The sequence below is a fragment of the Ictidomys tridecemlineatus genome, chromosome 11, assembly GCF_052094955.1.
Source record: "Ictidomys tridecemlineatus isolate mIctTri1 chromosome 11, mIctTri1.hap1, whole genome shotgun sequence".
NCBI classification, from domain to species: Eukaryota; Metazoa; Chordata; class Mammalia; order Rodentia; family Sciuridae; genus Ictidomys; species Ictidomys tridecemlineatus.
In genome coordinates this window covers 18,217,865-18,242,019 of record NC_135487.1, presented here as the reverse complement: position 1 = coordinate 18,242,019, position 24,155 = coordinate 18,217,865, and the positions used below count along the sequence as shown (strand labels likewise).

At 45.6% G+C, this 24,155-nt stretch overlaps 2 protein-coding genes across 2 annotated transcripts; both read left to right on the top strand.

Moving 5' to 3' along the window:
- The first annotated feature begins 291 nt into the window (after positions 1-291).
- Positions 292-11,739, top strand: Gpatch3 (G-patch domain containing 3). Its single transcript, XM_005317651.5, has 7 exons — positions 292-775; positions 4,692-5,113; positions 7,671-7,845; positions 9,025-9,084; positions 9,935-10,056; positions 10,188-10,315; positions 11,091-11,739. The coding sequence occupies exons 1-7, from the start codon at positions 325-327 to the stop codon at positions 11,305-11,307; spliced, it is 1,575 nt and encodes a 524-aa protein (XP_005317708.2). The 5' UTR covers positions 292-324; the 3' UTR covers positions 11,308-11,739.
- A 141-nt stretch (positions 11,740-11,880) lies between these two features.
- Gpn2 (GPN-loop GTPase 2) lies at positions 11,881-22,186 on the top strand. Its single transcript, XM_005317650.5, has 5 exons — positions 11,881-12,542; positions 13,516-13,672; positions 15,349-15,509; positions 16,512-16,642; positions 18,595-22,186. The coding sequence occupies exons 1-5, from the start codon at positions 12,132-12,134 to the stop codon at positions 18,665-18,667; spliced, it is 933 nt and encodes a 310-aa protein (XP_005317707.1). The 5' UTR covers positions 11,881-12,131; the 3' UTR covers positions 18,668-22,186.
- Positions 22,187-24,155: the final 1,969 nt, after the last annotated feature.

Here is a 24,155-nt window from a genome sequence, read left to right as displayed (position 1 = left end):
TGAACTGAGGAAGACTGGTAAAGGTTTGGGTGACACCCAACAGCTAAATGTCTTTAAAATGCTCTCTCCTGCACGTCTTCTACTTGATCCACACTGGACCCTTTTTAAAGAGCTCTACAGTTCCATTTTTCAGGTGAGTTTTTTTCAAAATCGCACGTTCCTTGTGGGAAAGGGACGTGGACCATTTCTTCCGGGCCTTCCCAACAACAGGTCTCACGTTCACCAATCTGATTACCGGTTTCAAAACCTCGCGACACGGGCGTCCAGCTAGTCTCACGATGTTCTCGTGAGAATTGGTTCTAGCCGATCATGTGACAATCCAAGATGGCGTTGCCCGGCGAGGCGGAGGAAGAGGCGACAGTTTACCTGGTAGTGAGCGGTATCCCCTCTGGGTTGCGCTCGGCCCAGCTACGGAGCTATTTTAGCCAGTTCCGGGAACAGCCGGGCGGTGGCTTCCTCTGTTTCCATTACCGGCATCGGCCGGAGCGGGCCCATCCGCAGGCCACTCCCGACTCTGTCCCCACTTCTGCCAATCCAGATGCTGAGGGTCAGGTTGTCTCTCAGACTGCGGCCACCGATGCCCGAAGTCTCTCCACTCGGAATACTGCTCCTGCTCAGACCCGCACCTGCTGCTGCGTCATTTCTGTTCGGGGGTTGGCTAAAGCCCAGAGGTTTCTTCGCATGTACTCAGGACGCCGGTGGCTGGATTCTCTAGGAACTTGGCTCCCGGGTCGCTGTGTCATCCACCGACTTAGGCTACCCACTGAGGCATCAGGTACAAGTATAAAAGATAATGGACTAGCCGGGCGTGGTGGCGCATGCCTGTAATCCCAGCGGCTCGGGAGGAGAATCCTCGTTCAAAGCCAGCCTCAGCAAAAGCTAGGCGCCAAGCAACTCAGTGAGACCCTGTCTCTAAATGAAATGCAGAATAGGGCTTGGGTCTAGTGCCCCTGAGTTCAATCCCCTGTATGCCCCCACCGCCCCCCCCCCAAAAGAAAAAGATAATGGACTGGGCCTACAGGCTCAGAAATAAAGGCACCTTTCCCGAGGGGTGGCAAAGATAAGTCACACCTCTCTGTTTACTACTCAGAGGTTAGGTCATTTCTGAACAGAGCTTCAGGCCCAACTTGAACCTTAGTTTTACTTAGGAATTAACAACAAAGGAGAGGGGCCTATTCAGATGCTAGATCATCCATTTTTCAGTTTACTTGATCCTCTCTCAGATCTTTTCTCAGAGAAGTTGATTTTGCACTGACAAAAAAGTAAATCAAGTTTTTATCAACCTAATATAAGCAGTAGAGAGACTGGTTCTTCAAAAAAAAAGTTTATTTGGGAGCAAAGAGGAATTGCAGTTGGGGATCCATGTGCCATGGTGAACCTTGGAGGACCTTAAGTGTGTCAAGGAGGCAAAGGTAGACAAGGGTCTTCAAAGGCGAAATTGGAAGGTTACCTAAATTGTTTTGAAACAAAGATCCTTGCTTATAAGGATCAATAATAAGGGTGGAGTCAGTTCAAGATTGAACAGGCAGTTTGGGGTAAATGTCCTTACAGAAGTATTTTTGTTTAAGGTTCATAGTGGCTTTTGTGCAAGGTTGTGATTTGGTAGTCTTTTGCAATAGTGCCTTTTATCAGGCAAATGTGGGTGAAGACCTCCTGTCTCCATTTTGTTAATGTTTGGCATAAGTGATTCCATTTTGATCTGACAATTTTCATATAACCCTTTTGCACTCTCTTTGACACCCTTCCAATCTCTTTGCTTTGGATAGTTCCTACTTGCTTTGGTAATCATTTGGGGAAATGGGAAATACAGTGCATAGTCCTCTCATTTATTCATTCAACAGATGGCTATATTTCTAGACCTAATGTGATGCTAACTGGTATGCAGAGAACAGTTGGACACAGTTTGTGCTCAGAATCCACAGAGAAAGACAGATTTAGAAAGAGGTAATTGTTAGAGTTGTTATTCTAATTATTAATAGTTACTGGGGGGCTGGGGATGTGGCTCAAGCGGTAGCGCGCTCGCCTGGCATGCTTGCGGCCCAGGTTCGATCCTCAGCACCACATACAAACAAAGATGTTGTGTCCGCCGAGAACTAAAAAATAAATATTAAAAATTCTCTCTCTCTCTTTCCTCTCTCACTCTCTCTTTAAAAAAAAAATAGTTACTGGGTTAGCTCTATGTACTGTACTAGGCCTTTCATTTTCTTACTTTGAGTATTTTGCACTAGAGATTGAATGTAGGTCTGCTGTGCTACTGAGCTACATTCCCACCCCATTTTATTTTATTTTAATTTTGAGACAATGTCTTAGTAAATTGCCCAGGCTGGCCACAAACTTGTGATTCTCCTGTCTCAGCCTCAGTGACTGGGATTACTGGCATGCACCACTGGGCCTGGCTTTATTTATTTATTTTTAAGAGACAGAGTCATTAGTGGAATGTGGTGGCACACATCTGTGATCCCAGTGACTAGGGAAGCTGAAGCAGGAGGATCTCAAGTTTTGAAGCCAATCTCAACAATTTAGCAGGGCCCTAAGCAACTTAGTAAGACCCTCCCTTAAAAGAAAAACAAAACGGACAGGGATGTGACCCAGTGGTAAAGTGCCTCTGGGTTCAATTTCTAGTACCAAAAAGAGAAAGAGAGTGTCTATCGGGGCTGGGGATGTGGCTCAAGCGGTAGCGTGATCGCCTGGCATGCGTGCGGCCCGGGTTCGATCCTCAGCACCACATACAAAGATGTGTCCGCCGAGAACTAAAATAAATAAATAAATTCTCTCTCTCCCTCTCCCTCCCTCTCCTCTCTCTAAAAAAAAAAAAAGAGAGAGAGAGAGAGTGTCTATCTCACTTTGTTGCCCATACTGAGACAATCCTCCTGCCTCAGCCACTTCATTGGCCTAGATGGCTACATTTATTTATTTATTTGTTTATTTATTTTTAAAGAGAGAATGAGAGAGGGAGAGAGAGAGAGAGAATTTTTTTTTAATATTTATTTTTTAGTTTTCGGCGGACACAACATCTTTGTTTGTATGTGGTGCTGAGGATCGAACCCGGGCCGCACGCATGCCAGGCGAGCGCGCTACCACTTGAGCCACATCCCCAGCCCCATTTATTTTTTTAATGTGTGCTGATGATCAAACCCCATCACTGAGTCACACTTCCAGCCCATCATTTTCTTTCTTTTATTTTCCTTATTTCTTTCACAGTACTAGGAATTGAATTCAGGGGCACTCTACTAGTGAGCTAATTCTCTAGTCTTTTTTTCTTTTTTCAAATAAGATTTCCTTAAGTTACTAGGCTGACCTACAACTTGTAATCCTCCTGTCTCGGCCTCCTGAATGACTGGAATTACAAGTGTGCCTCACCATGCCTGGCTAGCCTTTTATTGTCTTATTGATCCCGTACAACAATTCTATGAGATAGAAACTATTGTTACTCCCATTTTATAGGTGAGAAAACTGAGGGATGCAGAGGTTTGTGACTTGCCCAAGGTTACAGAGCTAATAAGTGTCAGAGCCAGAATATAAACCTGGGTCTGTTGTAGAGTCTATGTTTTGTTTTGTTTTGTTTTTGTTTTTTTTTTTTTTTTTTTTGGTACTAGGGATTGAACACAGGGGCACTCAACCACTGAGCCACATCCCCAGCCCTATTTTGTATTTTACTTAGAGACAGGGTCTCACTGAATTCTTAGTGTCTCAACATTGCAGAGGCTGGCTTTGAACTTGTGATCCTCCTGCCTCAGCCTCCTGAGTTGCTGGGATTAAAGGCATGTGCCACAGTGCCCAGCTTTTTTTTTTTTTTTTTTTTTTAACAAAGGCTTACTCTATATCCTAGACTGACCTTGAACTTCTGGGCTCAGGTGATTCTCCTGTCTCAGCCCCAAGTAGCTGGGGCTGTAGGTGCACACCACTACCACACACTGCTGGAGCCTATGCTTCTTATCAAGTACTGTGAGTGACAGGAAGAAGGAACTGAATTCCTAGAGATCTTAGGAAATGTAGCTTTTAATCTGGATATTGAAAGATTAGTAAGAATTATAAGTAAGTATGGTGTTCATAGTAAATGGCATTTGGAGACACAGATGAAAAATTCTGTGGAACTTTCAGGGTATGTTAAATTGTTTGGTGTGGCTAGAACACTGGCTATGAGAGAGTGCAGGAGAAGAGAGTTGGTGATAGTTGACGCTGAAGGTCAGTATGAGGCTGGGGGTGTGGCTCAGTGGCATACTACATGCTTAGAATGTACAAGGCCCTACAATCTCTAGCAGAGAGAGAGGGAGAAAGTCTGGTGTAGGTACACACCTACAATCCTAGTGATTTGGGAGACTGAAGTAGGAGGTTTACAAATTCAAGGGCAACCTCAGCAATTTAGCAAGGCCCTACGCAACTCAGACCCTGTCCAAAAAATTAAAAAGGACTGTAGATGTAGCTCAATGGTAAAGCTCCCCTGGGTTCAATCCCCAGTGCCAAAAACAAAAAACAGAGGAGGAGGAAAAAAAGTCAGCAGGAGCCAATCTAAGAAACTTATGTGCTCAGCCAAGGTGATGAGAAGTGGCATGAAACTGCTGTAGGAAGGGACTCAGAGAAATTTGAAAGGGAACTTCAGTAGGGTAATGCATTTAAACCTTGACTGATTTCTGGCTCAAGTATTGCTGGAGGCTTCTGGTTTTCAAAGTCCATTCTTATTTCTTCTCAAGGTTTGGGCTCTTTTCCATTTAAGACCCGGAAGGAACTACAGAATCGGAAGGCCAATAATGAAGTCTTCACCCTGGCTGACCTGAGGCAGCTGCCAGAACTGAACCCACCAGTGCTGATGCCTAATGGGAATGTGGGGACTCCCCTACGGGTCTTTTTGGAGTTAATTCGGGCCTGCCGCCTACCACCCCGAATCATCACCCAGCTGCAGCTCCAGTTCCCTAAGACAGGGTCCTCTCGCCGCTACGGCAATGTGCCCTTTGAGTATGAGGACTCAGAGACTGTGGAACAAGAAGAGCATGTGTACACAGCCGAGGGCGAGGAAATACCCCAAGGAACCTGCCTGGCAGATACATCAGCTGGTCCTTATGAAGAGCTAGAGGATGAAAGGGAAGAGGAGGAAGAAGAGTCTCACTCAGATGATGTGAGTACACTATACACCCTGTCCTTGTTGGCAGCTTAAAGAGGCCAGAGCATTAATAATACTATGTTTCAATTATATATTACAAGGATTTTAAAAAAAATTTCTTTTTAGTTGTAGTTGGATATTTATTTATTTTATTTTTATGTGGTGCTGAGGATCGAACCCAGTGCCTCACACGTGCTAAGCAAGCGCTCTGCTGCTGAGCTCCATATATTACAAGGATTCTTAACCTGGGGTCCTCATGGGGCTTCCAAGGAGTATGAGAACTCCCTGACATTGACTATAAAACTGGATTTGCATGTAATATGTATGTGTGTCTATATACACTCACACTATACATACATGCCAATATGTAGGTGTATGTACATATGTATATATACACATGCACACATATATGTATATGTGTATGTATGTGTATATATATATTCATACATACATATGTATATTTAATTTGAGGGAGAGGGTCCATGGTTTATATAAGATTTTTGTTGTTTTTGGTACCAGGTATTGAACCCAGTGCACTTAACCACTGAGATATCCCCAGCCCTTTTTTGTATTCTATTTAGTGACAAGGTCTTGCTGAGTTGCTTAGGGCCTTGCTAAGTTGCTGAGGCTAGCTTTAAACTGGTGATCCTCCTTCCTCAGCTTCCTGGGCTGCTAGGATTATAGGCATGCACCATTGCACTCAGTTTATATAAAAAGATTTTTTAAATGGTACTTCTTTTGATTCTCTTGGAAGGAAGGAAAGTTCCTTTTGTTTTTGGTACCAGAGATTAAACTCAGGGATACTCAATCACTGAGCCACATCTTGAGCCCGTTTTTAATTTTTATTTATTTATTTATTTTAAAAATATTTTTATTAGTTATTGATGGACCTTTATTTATTTATATGTGGTGCTGAGACTCAAACCCAGTGCCTCTCACATGCTAGGCAAGCACTGTATCACAGAGCCACAACCCCAGCCCTATTTTTATTTATTTATTTATTTATTTATTTATATTAGTTGTCAGTGAGGCCCTTAATTAATTAATTAATTCATTCATTCATATGCGGTGCTCAGAATCGAACCCAGTGCCTCACACATGCTAGGCAAGTGCTCTACCACTGAGCTACAATCCCAGCCCCATATATATATTCTTTTTTTAGCCCCATATTTTTTTGAAACAGGGTCTCACTAGTTCCTGAGGCTGGCCTTGAACATGCAATTTTCCTGCCTCAGCCGCCTGAGCCAATGGGACTACAGGTGTGTGCGCTTTTTTTTTTTTTTTTTTTTTTAATAACAACAACAAAAACCTTAATACTGAATTAAAAATCTCAAAATTAATTTAAAAGCTATTTTAACCTTAGGAAGGCTCGTTTTCATAGAAACGTACTGATGAAGAGATGTTCAGTTTGCCTAAGATCATCTAAGGAAGCAGAGGCAGAGCTGGGATGGGAACCTAGTCCTCCTTGCTACTTCTCTAACCTCTGTGTGCCTTCTCTGCGTGGCTGAGCAGCTACCACTGGCTTCTGACCTTGAGTCCACCAGCTTCTACACTAACTCTGTCAGCAAAATAGATAGTTCTTCAACTCCTTTGTCCAAACTTGGCTCATATATGAAATCAAGTGCGATGGGTTTTGTTAGGACAACTTGTTAGTTCTTTTTTTTTTTTTTTTTGGTGGTGCTGGGGATTGAACACAGGGCCTTATGGATGCTAGGCAAGCACTCTACCAACTGAGCTATGTTCCCAGCCCCCAACTTGTTAGTTCTTGCCTCTTCTTTCTTTGTAACATAAGACATAAAGACCTAAACTGTGTGTTGATTAGCACTGAGAGTTCAGAGACTGGTGAGAAGCCTTTTTTTTTTTAAAGAGAGAGAGAGAAAGAGAGAATTTTTAATTTTTATTTTTAGTTTTCGGTGGACATAACATCTTTGTTTGTATGTGGTGCTGAGAATCGAACCCAGGCCGCATGCATGCCAGGCGAGCGGGCTACCATTTGAGCCATATCCCCAGCCTCCTTTAGGCCTTTAATAGGCTATAGGACTTGAGGGATGAACTTTAACCAAGTGGAGATCTAACTGGTGTGGGAGGAGAGGGCACATATTTCAGCCAAGAGGATCTTCATTGCCAGGAGCACAGAACTGAAAGGGAGTTTTGCTCCTGGGAGGAGCAAACTATTTTGAGCAATGTTGGGATGGTGAGATGTGTTGGTGAAGGCTTCAAGGGCCAAATATGTGCTGCTTCTGAGACATCTGAAGGAATGGAGCCTTCTAGGGAGGGAACTTTTTTTTTTTTTTTTTTTTTTTGGTATTGAGGATTGAACCCAGGGCATTTAACCACTGAGCCACATCCTCAGCCCTTGTGTTTTTTTTTTTTGTATTTTATTTAGAGAAAAGGTCTCACGAGTTGCTTAGGGCCTCACTAAGTTGCTGAGGCTGGCTTTGAACTCCTGATCTCCTAGCCTCAGCCTCTCCAGCCACTGGAAGTATAGGCGAGCACCACCATGCCTGGCTTTAGGGAGGGAAGTGAGGTCAGGAGCTGAACAGGAAGGTCACCTCTTTCCACCTTTTTCCAGGATGATGACCGGGGTGAGGAGTGGGAGCGACATGAAGCACTGCATGAAGATGTGACTAGGCAGGAGCGGACCACTGAACGGCTCTTTGAAGAGGAGATTGAGCTTAAGTGGGAGAAGGGTGGCTCTGGCCTAGTATTCTACACTGATGCCCAGTTCTGGCAGGAGGAAGAAGGAGGTAAGGTGGTGTTAGTCAGCTTTCTGTCACTGTAACAAGTACCTGAGATATCAGTTTCTAGAGAGAAAAGGTTTATTTTGGTTCACTGGTTTTATTCCAAGGTCAGTTGACCCTGGGGCTTTTTTTGGGGGAAAGAGTTGTGGTGAGGCAGCACACTGACAGGGAAGCACATAGTACACCACGCCCATTCATCTCATGGCTGGGATACAAAGAAGGAAGAAACCAGGGTGTCATAGGCCTCTTTGAGGTCACACCCAAAAATAACCCAAAAACCTCTCACTAGGCCCCATCTCTTTGAGACAGGGTTTCCTTATGTTGCTAGGCTGGTCTCAAACTCCTGGGCTTGCCGGGTGTGGTAGTGCATGCCTATAATCCCAGTGGCTTGGGAGGCTGAGGCAGGAGGATCACGAGTTCAAAGCCAGCCTCAGCAAAAGCGAGGTGCTAAGCAACTCAGTGAGACTCTGTTTCTAAATAAAATACAAGAGCTGGGGATATAGCTTAGTTGGTAGAGTGCTTGCCTCACATGCACAAGGCCCTGGGTTCAATCCACAGCACAGCACAATACACACACACACACACACACACACACACAAAATTAGTATACTCTGTAAAATAAAATACAAAATAGGGCGTGGGTGTGGCTTAGTGGTCTAGTGCCCCTGAGCTCAATCCCAGGCAACCCCCCCCCAAAAAAATAAATAAAAAACCTCCTGGACTCAGGTGATCTTCCTGCCTCAGCCTCCTGTGTAGCTGGGACTACAGGCATATGCCACTGGGCTATAGGCCCTCCACCCTTAAAAGTTTTCATCATCTTTCAATCTGGGGATCGAGCTAATTTTAACATGGGTTTTGGGAGGATGTTTAAGATCCAAATTTTAGGAGGATGGCACTCAGGCAAGGGCAGTTGAACTCTCTGTGCTCTTTCAGGGTTCTTTGTTCCCCACAGTGGGTTTCCTGACAGTGAACTCAAACAAAAAGCTAGGAAACAGGCTTCTTTTATTGTATATGAGAGAGCAGTCATCCCTTTTTGGAGTGAGGAACAGAAAAACACCTCAATTCCAATTCTGAATTACCTTCCTGAAAATACAAACAAAAGCCCCAGATTCTGGACCATGTTTAGCTGTCAACAGAATTGGCAGTTCTTAACCCACTCTGCTGAATGCTTTTATCTCTCTGCAGACTTTGATGAACAGACAGCTGATGACTGGGATGTGGACATGAGTGTGTACTACGACAAAGGTACAGGGCAAGGGGTGGCAAAAGGGGTGGAACTGTTGTCCTGGCCTTGGGGTGACACTTTGCCAGGCGTGCTTAGCTGACTGAGACAGATTGGAGACCAGCTCCTTTGCTGTCCTCAGGGGACTGGTTCCATGATCCTCACGGATACCAAAATCTGCAGATACTCATGTCCCTTATGTAATAAAATGGCTCAGTATTTGCTTATAGCCTACACACATCCTTTCATATGCTTTACATTATCTCTTTTAAAAAAATCATCTCCAGATGACTTAATACAATGCAAATGCTATATCCATATTATATTGTATCATTTTGGGAGAAAAGTTCCAGAGTATTTTCAATCCACGATTGGTTATATCCACAGATGCAGAACCAGTAGATACAGAGGGCTGACTACTTGACATCTTGAGTACTTTAAGTGTTGGTTGTGAACAGAGCCTTTTCCTTGCTGTGTGAGGAGAAAGGACATATGAGGACAGTCCTCAGGGAGATCTGAGTCTGATGAGTATAGGCCCTGGTGAAGTGGGGTGATCAGGAACTCAAGCGGTGATCAGAGCATAGCTCTGAAGTAAAAAATGACCTGGGGTTGGGGGGAGACCTGGGTTCTGATTTCATCTGTCATCTATTGGCTCCGTGAGTTTTCTGCACCAAAATTTCTTTATCTATATAATGAGGAGAGCCATGGTTCCTACTCTTGGCACACTCCCCTCTAATGAGTGAAAGAAGGTAATATAATTGGATACCAAGAAAATATATCAGTAAATCTTGTGAGGGGATCCTAGAAACCTGGTCCCTCCCCTGCCCCTTCACTGAGAAGGACCCTTCTGCAAACTGGGTTCTGGTTCCTCAGATGGTGGAGACAAGGATGCCCGAGACTCTGTCCAAATGCGGCTAGAACAGAGACTCCGAGATGGCCAGGAACATGGCTCTGTGATTGAACACCAGGTGGGCACCTTTGAGCGCCACACCAAGGTGAGTGAGCACTGTGCCCATTCCACTGACCCCTTTCTTTTCCTTCTTTGTCTTTATTCCTTGTCCCATCTCCATTCCTCATGCCCTAGGAAGGAGCCCCATTTCTTGAATCTTGTCCCTTCTCTCTACAGGGCATTGGCCGGAGGGTGATGGAGCGGCAGGGCTGGGCTGAGGGCCAGGGTCTGGGCAGCAGTTGCTCAGGAGTACCCGAGGCCTTGGATGGTGATGGCCAGCATCCCAGATGTAAGCGTGGATTGGGGTAAGTGTGGCTTAGGGACTTCCCAGGGACTCAAGCCAGCCTTTCTTCTGTGACCTGGTTTTCCTCTTCCTGCTAGTTTTGGGATAGGTGCTGAGTACTCCTAGGGGATGAACTTCAAAGCAAAGTTAGAAGGAAAAAGTGGATCTGAGCCAGACGTGGTGGTTCACACCTGTAATCCCAGCAGCTCAGGAGGCTGAGGCACAAGGATTTCGAGTTCAAAGCCAGCCTTAGCAATGGTGAGGCACTAAGCAACTCAGTGAGACCCTGTCTCTAAATAAAAAATACAAAATAGGGCTGGGGATATGGCTCAGTGGTTGAGTGACCCCAAGTTCAATCCTTGGAACCAAAAAAAAAAAAGTGGATCTGGCACTATTCATTTTTATTTTAGACCAAGCCCTAAGACAAGGTAGTCATTGATCTCCTGGGAGAGTTTTTACTTTTAGTCTGAGTTTGGACTTGAAAACTGTTAGGGAGTCTGTAGTGATGTGATAGAAGTTCTATCTGTGGTCCCTTGTTGCTGATACTATCTGTCAATAGATAGATCTGGAGGCTGGAGAGCAAAATTCCAGACTTAAAGCTCTTTTTGGGGGGCTGGATGTGTGGGCTTGCACAAAGCTCTGGGTTGGATTCCCAGCACAGGAGTACCCCCCCCCCCAAAAAAAAAGGCAGCTGTGTCTTTCAGACACAGTTATGTAGCAGCTATTTCCCTGTCCTTTTCCAACCCCTTTACTGAGTTTTCAGAGACAGCAGCCCTCTTATTGAGAGCTCTTTCCAGGTACCATGGAGAGAAGCTTCAGCCATTTGGACAACCGAAGAGGCCCCGTGGAACTGGCTTGGGGCTCATCTCCACCATATATGATGAGCCTCTACCCCAGGACCAGAGGGAGTCACTGCTCCGACGTCAGCCACCCACCAGCATGAAGTTTCGGACAGACATGGCCTTTGTGAGGGGTTCCACTTGTGCCTTGGACACCCCCACAGAGCCTAAGTGAGGGTTGGAGGCTTCCTTGCAGGATGACAGCCCTCTGCCTGGGCCTTGTTTACTACCGAAGCAGAAAGGAGTCTGGAAGCAGCAATCCCTGGATGTTGTCCGTTTTCTACCTCAGGGCTTTTTACAGCCCCCAATCCTTGGATATTAGAGCTTAAGGACCTTTTCCTCCTACCCCTAGTCCCTTTTGGGCTTGCGCAGTACCTAGAGCTGGACTGCCGGAGACCATTAACACAATCTTCCCTGGGGGTCTGAAGGAAGCCGCCATGGAGGTCAGAGAGAGGGCGAAAGGAGAGGATTTGTGGTCCCTGGAAGAGGTTTTAGACGGACCATCCACCGCCTCTGCCCCCACTGGCTGGGACCCAGCTACCGAGAGTCCGCGGGAGGTGGCCCGGGCCTGCGACGTAATGGGAGAATAAAAAGGTTTACGACCGGACATCGCTTTTCTCTTCTAATCCGGGCCTGGGGAAAAATCAGAGGATCGAGACTGGTGCTGTCCGGCTCGCCAAGTCCCCAAGACAGACCCACGCTCCCACAGCGAAAGTCCCTTCTGTGTGGCCACGCCCAGCTTGGTAGCGCCGCTGCCTTAGGGCGGGACTTCCTCTCCCCGCCCCGCTGCTTCCGACGCCGCCCGGAAGTCGGGAGCTGGTGCCTTCAGTACCGGCCCCCTTTGCTGCCCTTTCCCGGCGCGGGTTCCCTGGGTTGCGGTCATCATTCCCTGCAGAGAGCACGTCGGTGGTCTCCCGCCCGTAGTTTCATCTCCTGTACAGGTGCCCACCCTGTTTTCCCGTTGGGTTCATCTGTTCGTTTCCGGACCACGTTCTCGCCATGGCGGGAGCCGCTCCGGCCACGGCCTTCGGGCAGGCGGTGATCGGCCCTCCGGGTTCAGGAAAGACCACTTACTGCCTGGGCATGAGTGAGTTCCTGCGCGCGCTGGGCCGGCGCGTGGCGGTGGTGAACTTGGACCCGGCCAACGAAGGGCTGCCATACGAGTGCGCTGTGGACGTGGGCGAGCTAGTGGGACTGGGTGATGTGATGGATGAGCTGAGGCTGGGACCCAACGGCGGCCTGCTTTACTGCATGGAGTACCTGGAAGCCAACCTGGACTGGCTGCGGGCCAAGCTGGACCCACTCCGCGGCCACTACTTCCTCTTCGACTGTCCAGGCCAGGTGGAGCTGTGCACGCACCACGGCGCCCTTCGCAGCATATTCTCGCAGATGGCTCAGTGGGATCTCAGGGTGCGTCTCGGTTTGGGCAGGTCCATTTTGCAGGTGGAGCAACTAAGGAAGACAGGCACACCTTCATGTTACACAGTGAGCTAGAGACCAAGTTGCTTTGAAGTAAAAACAGTTATGAGCTCCAGTTTTGTCTCTGCCACTGACTTGCTGTGTGTTCTGGGTGGGATCTCTTTGAACTTCTGTTTTCTTACCTGCAAAACGATATGTTGGTACCCAGTTTGACACTTTGGGAAATAGGGAAGGAGTTTTATATATAAAGTTGGTAGACAAGAGTAAGTGAAAGAATGGAGGCGGATGTATTGTTGGGATTTGAATTTGTTGTCCACTTAGAGCTTTGTGCCAGGCATTTTATTTAAAAAAAAAAAAAGGGTGGGGGACTTCTGTAATTTCAGCCATTCATAAAGCTGAGAAAGATTGCAAGTTCAAGAGGAGACAAAACTTAGTAGGGAGGGGGTGGCTTAGTTGTGGCTCAGTGATAAAGTGCTTGCCGAGCATATGTGAAGCACTGGGTTCCAGTCTCAGCACCACATATGCATAAAAAAATAAGCAAAGGTCCATTGAAAACTAAAAAAAAAAAAAAAAATTAGTGCGGGCCTGGAGATAATACTCACTGGAGTGCTTGCCTCACATGCATAAGGCCCTGGGTTCAATCCCCAGCACCTCCACCAAAAAAAAGAAAAAAAGGAACAACTTAATGAGACTCTGTCTCAAAATCAATTAAAAGGGCTATGGATGTAGCTCAGTGGTAAACCACTCCTGGTTTCAATCCCAGTACTGCAAACAAAAAAAGGAGAAAAAGTGACCCCATATCTTCTGGGAGAAGAGCATGAGAATGGCTATTAGAACAAAACAGGACCAGGAGGAGACTATTGGAGAAGGTTTACAGTCTGCCCTCAAGCTTCTAATATGATGAAACAGCAAGCCAAAATGTTCCCTGCCTCCCGAGGTCATACTCTGTCTCTTCCCCTCCCAGCTGACTGCTGTCCATCTTGTGGATTCTCATTACTGCACAGACCCAGCCAAGTTCATCTCAGTATTATGTACCTCTCTGGCCACCATGTTGCATGTGGAGCTGCCACACGTCAACCTCCTCTCCAAGATGGACCTCATTGAGCATTATGGGAAACTGGGTAAGAGTTCCTGTTTTGGGTTGGCAAGGAGTAGGGCAGCAGCTGGGCTGGAGTGAAAAAGATCTCTGGGACCATGTGTGGTAGCAGCCATAGCAGGTCCTAACTCCTGTTTATTTTGTGCCACATGCTATTGTAGATTTTCGAGATAAGAGGGCTACAGATGGTAATGTGTTAAGGAAACAAGGTGATAAGACAGTGAGTGGCTGGGAGGGAAGAATGTCTTACTGCTCTTAGGCAGTGACAACTGAATGGTGAAGAGCCAATTAAAGGAGGACTGTTCTAGGCAGAGGGTCCATTAAGGGTAAAGGCTTTGTGTTGGTTTGGGCTGCAAAAATACCATTAGCTATATGGTTTAAACAGCAAACATTTATTTCTGTTTTGGAGACTGAGAAGTCTAAGATCCAAGGTTTGGTGAGAGCCTCCTCCTGACTTGTGGACAGCCACCTTATGACACTGTCCTCACATGGCAGAGAGATGCAGGGGAGTTGTCTAGGATCCCAGTGGCCAGCATTTTTCTCCTGCTGAATTAGTGCTCTGTTGTATCAGAGGTGTTGGTTCTCTAAATAGCATATCCAGCCATAAAGGAGCTTACAGAAGAAAAGCTAAAATGACTAGTACACAGGGAGGGAGGTTGTTGGGGAAGTGACGTGATATTGACCTTATTCAGGGAGGTTAACTGCCTCTCAAGACATGAAGGGATGTCAGTACGTTGAGAGGAGCCACCTCATCTCAGGACATTCCTGCCAAGGAGCCCAAATGCTTGACTTTTCTGGGCAGAAATGGACAGTGTAGGGAGACCTACTTTCCTTCTTTCAATGGGAAATTAATTCACAGAACTGACTCAAGGACCTCAGAGCATCTATTTGGGTCTCCTCATTTTATATTAAGAAGGAACTGGGCTGAGGTTGTGGCTCAGTGGTAGAGCACTTGTCTAGCATGTTCAAGGCACTGGGTTCAGTTCTCAGCACCACACATAAATAAGTACATAAAATAAAGATCCTTGAACAACTAATAAAAATATTAAAAAAAAAAAAAAGGAGGAACTGTCTTAGAAAGGGAAAGTGATTTACCCAAGAGGCCATGCCTGGAATGTATCAGTAATTCAACTGGACCAATACTTACAGGGTCCTTGTAGTGTGTGTTCCAGGCCCTGCAGGTGCTACGAGGCTGAGCTTCATGAGGCAGGGACTAAGCACAGTTCTCAATACCTATTTGAAATTGTTATTTACTACCACTAGTCACCTATAAACGAGGTGCTCCGGTTTATAGCTTTTAATGCTTAAAATGGAGATGGAGACCTGTCCATACAGCTAGTAAGTGACGGAGACAGCTGGTGAAACCTAGTATTTCTTATTAACTTCATTTTACGGTAGCAAGAAGTATTGAGTGACTAAAGAAAATACATCTGCCCCAGTCTTTGTGGGTTTTGTTTTGGCAGTACTTGGATCAAGTCCAGTGCCTTGCACATGCTAGGCAAGCACTCTATGACTTAGCTACACCCAAAGCCCATATATTATGGCCTTTTTTTTTTTTTTTTTGCCTCCATTGGGTGTAGAGAGCCAGGGCCTCATGCTTAGTAAGTGTCTATGTTACCACCAAGCAACATCCTCAGCCCTTCAGTCCTCAGGTCTTTAGCCTGATATTGGCTGCTCCTGAACCCTGGTTTCTCCCCTTAGCCTTCAACCTGGACTACTACACAGAGGTCCTTGACCTCTCCTATCTGCTTGACCACCTGGCTTCTGACCCTTTCTTCCGCCACTATCGCCAGCTCAACGAGAAACTGGTGCAGCTCATTGAAGACTACAGCCTGGTCTCCTTTATCCCTCTGAACATACAGGTACTGAGAGATCTCTTCCCCTTGGTCATATGCTCTGGCTGCCTGGGATTCATTAGCCAAGGGCATATAAAGCTTTCAGAGCTTAAACAATGGTCTCTGTCCTGAGTCTATCATTGGGCTCTCTTGTATTCTGGATCAGGTCCTGTAGTGAGCAGGATTTAGTTTGCCCTATCTGTTGTATATCACTGCGTCCTCTCTACACATTTTTTCCTCAGTATGAAAAATGGATGAGTGCAGAAAGTTATCAACAAGGGACTTGACCAGTAACAAGTGTGTTAGGCCCATTTATCTGGGTAACTGTTGACTTTGCAAAGCAGTATCCCACCCCTGTGCGTCTCATCTTGCCTTCTGCAAAGATACGTAGGAGACACAGATGCATGTTAGATTCCTTTGTAGTTGGTAGAATTGAACTAACTTGTCTTTTTTAAATTTTTCTTTTCTGGTTTTTTTTTTTTTTTTAATTTTCGTGTGTGTGTGTGTGTGTGTGTGTGTGTTTACTGGGGATTGAACCCAGGCCTGAGCTACATCCCCAGTCCTTTTTATTTTGAGACTAAGTCTTGCTAATTTTCTGAGGGTCCTACTAAATATTTGAGGCTGGCCTTGAACTTGCAATTCTCCTGCCTCCAGAATTGCTGGGATTACAGGTGTGTGTCACACCCCCAGACCTTTTTATTTTTATTTTGAGAGCAGGTCTTACTAAGTTGTTAAGGCTGGCCTCAAATTTGTGATCTTCCTGCCTCAGCCTCCCAAGTAGCTAGAATAAACCCAGTGGACTGAATGTGCATAAAGGAGCTTATCCATTCTGATTCGGGTGGATTGGTAGTCAGGAAAGATGGGATTTAGCTAGGCCTCTGGGACACACAGAACTACTCCAGGAAGCTACATGCACAAGGGCATTATGATGAGGAGTGAGGAGGATGTGTTTGGAGATTGTAGGCCGTTTGGTATAGCCTCAATTCTGCATACCTGTCTTTCACTCATTTATTTATTCTCCATGCTCAGGACAAGGACAGCATCCAGCGAGTCCTACAGGCTGTGGATAAGGCCAACGGCTACTGTTTTGGGGTACAAGAGCAGCGAAGCTTGGAGGCCATGATGTCTGCCGCAGTGGGAGCTGACTTCCATTTCTCCTCGTATCCTTACTCCCTAGACTCACCTGCTTCCTGGCCACAGTTGGAGTATAAAGCATGGGGTTCAGGAATGGCCATGGAGGTGCCATCACCACCCCGGTGGTGACCAGTTGGCTCTCTGGTGACTATCTTTCTTATGTGCAAAGGTTGGTCCCTTAGAATGCTTCAGGGTGGCTGTACTCAGAACAAAGGAGGATATTGACTGGAAATGTAGTAGCTACAGAGGCCTAAAAATGTAAGGGCATTTGCTCCCTGGGGAAAAGTGCAAAGGGTTCAGTTTGCCTGATGTGTTGCATGTGAAGGGGGAGGAGATGCCGGCATAAGGGAAAGTGGGCAGGACTGGCAGTGGAGGGCCTGAGTGTTCTGCTGGAGTGCGGCCTTCAGCTCAGGGCAGAGAGCCAGCGTTCAGTCAGTACTAAGAGTTGGACCCCCGAATTTATGGCTTAGACAGTGGGATGTGCTAGTTAACTGGGATGAGGAGGAGGAGGATGGGTGGGTAGGGAGATGCACAGGTGTAATCCCAGCGACTTGGGAGGCTGAGGCAGGAGGGCTGCAAGTTTGAAGCAAGCCTGGGCAACTTAGTGAGACCCTGTCTTAAAATTAAAAAATAAGGGCTGGGGATGTGGCTCAGTGGTCCAGCACCTGTGGATTCACTTCCTAGAATCCCCCCACATACACACAAAAGGAGGGGGCAGGTTTCTCATTTGAAGGGATGAGAGCTGGCAGATGTACTGTTTGAGAGGGTCATTGGACATCTAGAGCTGTTTAAGAGACAGATCTTTGGAACTGGGTTATTGATCAGTTGGGGTGTCCCTCGGGTCACAGAGGCTATGGTCTGAGAGATTCAGCATCCACAAAAGAAGCTGGAGACAAAGGGGGCTCCAGAGTCCTTGGGTATAGAGGAAAGTAATTCTAGCCAACATTTATTCAGGCCGTTTTACATGTAGGAAACAAAACTCGAAGGACAGATGAGTTATAAAATGACGGCAGTAAGCTGGGCATGATGCCACACACCAGTAAACCCAGATTCTTAGGAGGCTGAGGCTGAAGGAGTGCAAGTTCAAGCCCAGCTTTGGCAACATTGTGAGACCCTGCCTCGGAAAACTAATAAATTAATTAATTATGGCAGTACAATGAGCAGGACCAAGGAGCTGCTTCAAACATGCAGTCACTTTCTGCAGCCAAGAAGAGATTTATCATTTTATTTGAGCCTCCATTTTGTTCTTTTCCTGGCAATGAAGTGACAAATTTTATTGAGGACCTACTAGGAACTTCATATTCACAGTCTCGTTTGATCCTCACAATAGCTTTCAAGTGATATTTTACAGAGAAGAAAAAAGGAATGGCAAAAATCAGAATTTGAGGGGGGCTGGGGATGTGGCTCAAGCGGTAGGCGCTCGCCTGGCATGCTTGCGGCCCGGGTTCAATCCTCAGCACCACATACAAACAAAGATGTTGTGTCCACCAATAACTAAAAAATAAAATTTTAAAAATTTAAAAAAAGAATTTGAGGGGCTGGCTTGTAGCTCAGTGGTAGATTACTCTGTGGAAGGCACTGGGTTCGATCCTCAGCACCACATAAAAGTAAAATAAAGTCATTTTATCTATCTACAACTAAAAAAGTACATATTTAAAAAAAAAATCAGGATTTGAACCTCTTCTCTCTGGCTCTGTAGAATGTGCCCTAACAAAGCTGGAAGGTTAGCACTCTCTGGTCCTCTGATCTTCAGCTATGTGGGAAAGAAAGAAATATAGACACATATACATCTGGAGGTTTTAGAGACTTCTCAGACCTAATTGGTCCCTTTTACCTGTGGCCTGAGACTTCACTTATGAGGAAAGAGGGGGATGGGAGGAGTATGCTAGATATGGTTGGAGGGTGGGTGTCAGTAGAGGTTAAGTACTGCCCAGACCAGTCCTGTGCCTACCATCAGCCTTGACTCACCCTTCCCCAGCACACTGGGCCTCCAAGAGAAGTACCTGGCACCCTCGGACCAGTCAGTGGAACAAGAAGCCATGCAGCTATAGCAACAAGCTGGGCCCTGATGCACAACCCAGCATCTGGGAAAGTGGAGGCTCCTTGTAAGCAGCAGACAGCTCACAGACTGCAGACCCAAGAGCAGGTCCTCCAGCTGGCAAGGGGACACTCAGCTCTGCAAAGGACTTCTGGACAAAAAGCCAGGCATGACAAAGAACAGAGCACCTACAGTGCCCTCAGTGATGCCCTGGGCTCCGGGCCCTGCTGCACCAGAAGTACCACCAGGAGGCTGAACACTGGCTTTCCTTGGGTTTTGATGAAATGCACATAATAGAGTTTATTTTCTACTTTTGGTGGCTTTAAACTTTTCTTCAATCCTTCAGGCCCAGGGAATTGGGGCAGAACAAGAGACCCTCTAGAGGGTCCTGTTTCTTCATACAGGTCAGTGTTTCCCCCGAGTGCAGACTCTGCTGTACGAGAGGATTGACTCCTACTCCCCAGTCATGTGCTTTTGTCACTCTTCAGTTTTAACAGTGAACTTCACACTCAGACCTTCACAGGTGACACTTCCTAGCTAAACCTTATTTAATATTTTATTTTCGTTGTATTTATTTCATGATTTTGCTCTATTTTTGGCAAGTGTTAGCTTGTCAAAAGTTTGAAAGATTGTTTGCTTCAGATATGAAAAATGTATGCAAAGTGAGTTATTTAAATAAAAATATTAGCCAGGCATAGTGGTACACACCTGTAATTCCAGCAATTTGGGAAGCTGAGGCAGGAGGATTGCAAGTTTTAGCTCAGCCTCAGCAATTTAGCAAGACTGTCTTAAAAAAAAAAAAAAGTTCTGGGTGTGTAACTCAGTGCTAAAGTACCACTGGGTTTAATCCCCAGTTACCCACCCCCCGCAAAAGAAAGAATTAAGTTGTTATGAGGGTGTGTAAAAATTAAGATGATTTGAAGCCAGGAAATACTGCTCTGTGCTTCCTTGACCATTCTTAATGCTGGATGGGAATGCCATTCATATTTCCAACCAGGAGGTGGCACCCCAGATTTATTTTTGTGGTTGTAACCTGGCTGTTGGAGGGGACTGGGCTTAGGATGGGTTGTGCCAGCTGTCTCATTTGTATATACCTTCCAGATGGTTAACATCTGTGAAGAATTTGACAGTTTATGAAGTGCCTCCACACACATCCTCAGGTGGTTATCACCACAACCCCTGGAGATTGACAAAGCAGGGACTGTCACTAAAGCATTACCCATTTTGGAAGGGGAAAACAGATGAGGAGTTGGAACTTAAGTCAGCCTTGCTGTTTCCCAATCTTTTGAATTGTGTGTATCTCTCCTTTGCTATTGATAGTTAACAGCCTTTGAACTGGAATGTATCTCAGTGATAAAACACTTGCCTAGCATGTGTGAAGCCCCATGTTCAATCCCCAGACTTCAAAGGGGGTGGATTAGATAAGCTCTTAACCCACAGTATTTGTGGCCAAACATGAGAAAGAATTTAGGCATCTCTAAATGTTTTAAGACTACTAAATCATAAATTGAGGAGAAAGGTCGCTGGTGGTTTGAACAGTTGGATAATTCAGTTTAGGAAAATCTATTCTGAATAGGTATTAAAACAGGCACTGGCTCAGCATGGTGGCACACACCTATGATCCCAGTGGCTTGGGAGGCTGAGGCAGGAGGATCACAAGTTCAAAGCCAGCCTTAGCGAAAGAGAGATGCTAAGCAACTCAGTGAGACCCTGTCTCAATATAAAACAGGGCTGGGGATCTGGCTCAGTGGTCGAGAGCCCCTGAGTTCAATCCCTGATACCTAAAAAAAAAAAAAACAGGCAACTGATCTTTGCTTCCCAATTTTGGCACCTGGAGCTGAAAGCAGAAGAGTGGGGGGCTATGAGGAGGCTTCTGTAGCTGGAACAGTATGAAAGTAGACGACCTCAGCTCCCACGCTGGACTATAGAGGGGATAATAACTGGGTGCTCCCTCCCTAGCCTCTTTCATCTGAGGAGTTCAAAGCACCTTACCTCCATTAACACCCTGCACAGTAGGTGGGAGTACCCACAGAATAAGTCAGGGAAACTGAGGCCAGGAGGCACAGCCTGGGGCTGACTGTGAGTCACCTATAGGGCCTGGAGCCCAGGAATCCTGACGCCCAGGCTGCTAGACAAGTCCTTCATCAGGGCGTGAGGTGGGTGCTGTGTTTTTTAAACAGTACCAATAGCTGTGGTCATGGGTTTTAATGCTTACCCATCAGAGGCTCCGGCTTCCACCAAAACAAGTCAGGTGTGGGGGCTGAGGCCATAAAGCGCGTCATTTACAACTTTATGGCCTCATATCCAAGAGCCCTATGCATTTTTCTCTCTAGTCATGGAGTAGAGATGGATGGAAATAATCCAGAACCTTATTTTCAGGCCTCAATTTTTTCCCCCCCTCAATAAATGTAGTTCCTGGGCTGGGGATGTGGCTCAAGTGGTAGTGCGCTCGCCTGGCATGTGTGCCGCCCAGTTTGATCCTCAGCACCACATATAAAACAAAAGATGTTGTGTCCGCCGAAAACTAAACAATAAATATTTAAATTCTCTCTCTCTCTTAAAAAAAAAAATGTAGTTCCTGGTGGTTGGGGAGAGGGGCTCAGTGGTACAGCACTTGCCTAGCACATGTGAGGCACTGGGCTCCATTCTCAGAACCATATAAATAAGTAAATAAATAAGAATAAATAAAGGTCGACAACTAAAAAAAATTTTTTTAAATGAAAATAAATATAGTCTCCAAGCAAAATGATTTTCATTTCCTTGTTCATGCACTGAGGTGATGGCATAGGGAAAGCACAGTATAAAGGGAGAGATGTCTGTGAGGCTCATTCAATATGAAATGGGCAGGAAAGGACCATGTTCCAATGTGGCTGACACACAGCAGTCAAGCTTATAACTATTTTTTTTTCCAGATAAAATAACTTGGAAAATGAAAAGAGAAAGTAAGCCACCCATAATCCTATTTCAGAAATAATCATTAGCATTTATAATTAATACATTTTTTTCCTTTTCCTTTTTTTGGGGGCAGGGTAAGTGAATTGAACCCAGAGATACCCTACCACCAGCCCTTTTTATTTTTTATTTGAGACAGAATTTGGCTAAGTTGCCGAGGCTGGCCCAGAACTTGCCATCCTTCTGCCTTGGCCTCCCAAGTAGCTTAGCCCAGCCAATAATAAATTTCTGATTCAGACATTGTATATATTATATATTCTTTCAATCTTATTTTTCTCTACATAAGGGTGATACCATTTATATAACTGGGATATTTTATAATTGCCTTGTTTGCTTGCTTGTTTTGGTACTGGGAGTAAAACCCAGGGCCTTGTGCAAGCTGAGGCGAGTGCTCTGCTCCTGAGCTACATCCCCAGATCTTTTTATTCTGAGATACTGTCTTGCTAAGTTGCCCAGGCTGGCCTGGGATTTGTGGTCCTCCTGCCTCAGTTTCCAGAGTACCTGGGATTGCCGAACCCAGTTGTATCCCACTGTTTTCAGTTACACTATTCCATGTAATTAAAAAATATATAAAAACCTTTCTAATGTGTACATAATAACATTTGGTGGTATGGCTATAACCTTGTTTACCTATCCAGACTCCCATGGTTAGTCTATAAGTCACTACCAAGTACTATGGCGAATTAGGAAGTTTCCCCCTAAGTATTATGTGTTGAAGGCCTGATCCCCAATGCAGCGATGTTCAGAGGTGGGCCTTTGGGAAGTGACTGGATTATGAGGGCTCTGATCTTATCTGTGGATTGATCCATTTATGGCTTCATAATTTAAATGGACTTTTGGGAGATGATGAAAACCATAGGAGTTGGGACCTAATTGAAGAGACTGGGTTCTTAGGGATGTGGTTGTCCACAGGCCTCCTTCTTCTTTCTCTCTGCTTCCTGACTACCATGAGGTGAACAGCTTTGCTCTGCCACACCCTTCTGCCATGGTGAACTGCCTCATCACAGGCCCAGGAACAGTGGAGCCAGCCAACCATTGACTGAAACCATAAGCCAAAATAGATCTTTCCTTTAAGTTGATTTTTCAGGTATTTTGTCACAGCTAATGAAAAACTAATACACCAAGCTTTTATTATGGAAAATAGTGCTGTGATTAACATTTTTGTACCTTAATCTTTGAGTCTCTGATTTTTAACTCAAGTGAAATAGCTCACATATTCCAGGTTCTGGATTCGTATTACTGAAATCCTTCCTAAGAGAGTGCTACTTTAGGGCTGGGGTTGTGGCTCAGTGGTAGCGTGCTCGCCTAGCATGTGCAAGGCCCTGGGTTCCATTCTCATCACCACATAAAATTAAGTAAACAAAATAAAGATATTGTGTCCAACTACAACTAAAAAAAGAAAAAGAGAGTGCCACTTTATGTCTTACTGAGTCATCCTTCCTGATATCCCTGCTGGCAATTACCATTAGGAACTGTGCATTTCTTGACTCTGAAGTGGAGACTCCAATACTTGGTACACAGTGTGAAATTTGGAAGAACTCACTAGGGACCACAGATCATTGGTTCCCAGCCTAACAAAGAGGCTTAAGAGGGAGGGAGCCCTAAAGCCCACAGTGCTGAAACATACCCAGTCTGTATGAGTTAGCAAAATGTTCACCAACAGCTGGCTCACGATGAGAAGTTTGATTCCATCAGGATCTGTAGGAAGAAGAAAGGGAAGGTAGATTTGAGGGATTTTCTGTCCTGTCTCAAGAATCCTGAGAGGGAGCAGCTGTGGTGATGTAAACCTATAAGCCTAGCAATTGGGAGGCTGAAACACAAGGATCACAAATTTGAGGCCAGCCTGGGCAACTTAGAAGACCCTGTCTCAAAATTAAAAATTAAAGGGTCAGGTGTGGCAGTGCACTCCTGTAATCCCAGCAATTTGGGAGGTTGAGGCAGGAGGATTTCAAGTTTCAAAGCCAGCTTCAGCAACTTAACAGGGCCCTCAGCAGGACCCTGTCTCAAAATATAAAAAAGAGCTGGGGATGTGGCTCAGTGGTTACATACCCGAGTTCAATTCCCCCATACCAAAAAACCCCCAAAAGGGTTAGGGATATAGCTCAGAGTGCCCTTGTGTTCAATGCCACCAAAAAAAAAAAAAAAAAAAAAAAGAATCCTGAGAGGGTGGGGGTGACTTTAGACAGACATACCCAACACTATTAAGTCCCCTACTGACCCTCCTCTCCTTTACCTTCTCTTTTCTCTTACCCCTGCTACTGAGCCCTGACCCAACCTGATCTGGGCTGCCCACTCCCTCTTCTTCTCCTGTTTAGAAAAGAGAATCCCAGATTAGCATACATCTGCTGTGGCTTCATGTCTCCTGAGGATAAGGGAAAACACATGTCTCATTTCCCACCCATTGTATCCCTTCTTTTCCTGCCAGGGAACTAGCTCCAGACAGTTTCAGAGGCCCAAGTGTTCAGGTTGGCTAAGACTGATGGGCTCTGGATGAGCTGGGCATTTGATGCCTGTGAGGTTAAAAAAAGTTGAGTACTGGGGCTGGGGAT

Bases quoted from the DNA above. Each gene is read 5' to 3' on its own strand.
- Gpn2 (XM_005317650.5), top strand. From the start codon at position 12,132: ATGGCGGGAGCCGCTCCGGCCACGGCCTTCGGGCAGGCGGTGATCGGC. The intron at 12,543-13,515 runs GTGCGTCTCGGT...TTCCCCTCCCAG, and splicing joins TGGCTCAGTGGGATCTCAGG to CTGACTGCTGTCCATCTTGT. The intron at 15,510-16,511 runs GTACTGAGAGAT...CTCCATGCTCAG, and splicing joins TTATCCCTCTGAACATACAG to GACAAGGACAGCATCCAGCG.
- Gpatch3 (XM_005317651.5), top strand. From the start codon at position 325: ATGGCGTTGCCCGGCGAGGCGGAGGAAGAGGCGACAGTTTACCTGGTA. The intron at 776-4,691 runs GTACAAGTATAA...TTTCTTCTCAAG, and splicing joins GCTACCCACTGAGGCATCAG to GTTTGGGCTCTTTTCCATTT. The intron at 5,114-7,670 runs GTGAGTACACTA...ACCTTTTTCCAG, and splicing joins AAGAGTCTCACTCAGATGAT to GATGATGACCGGGGTGAGGA.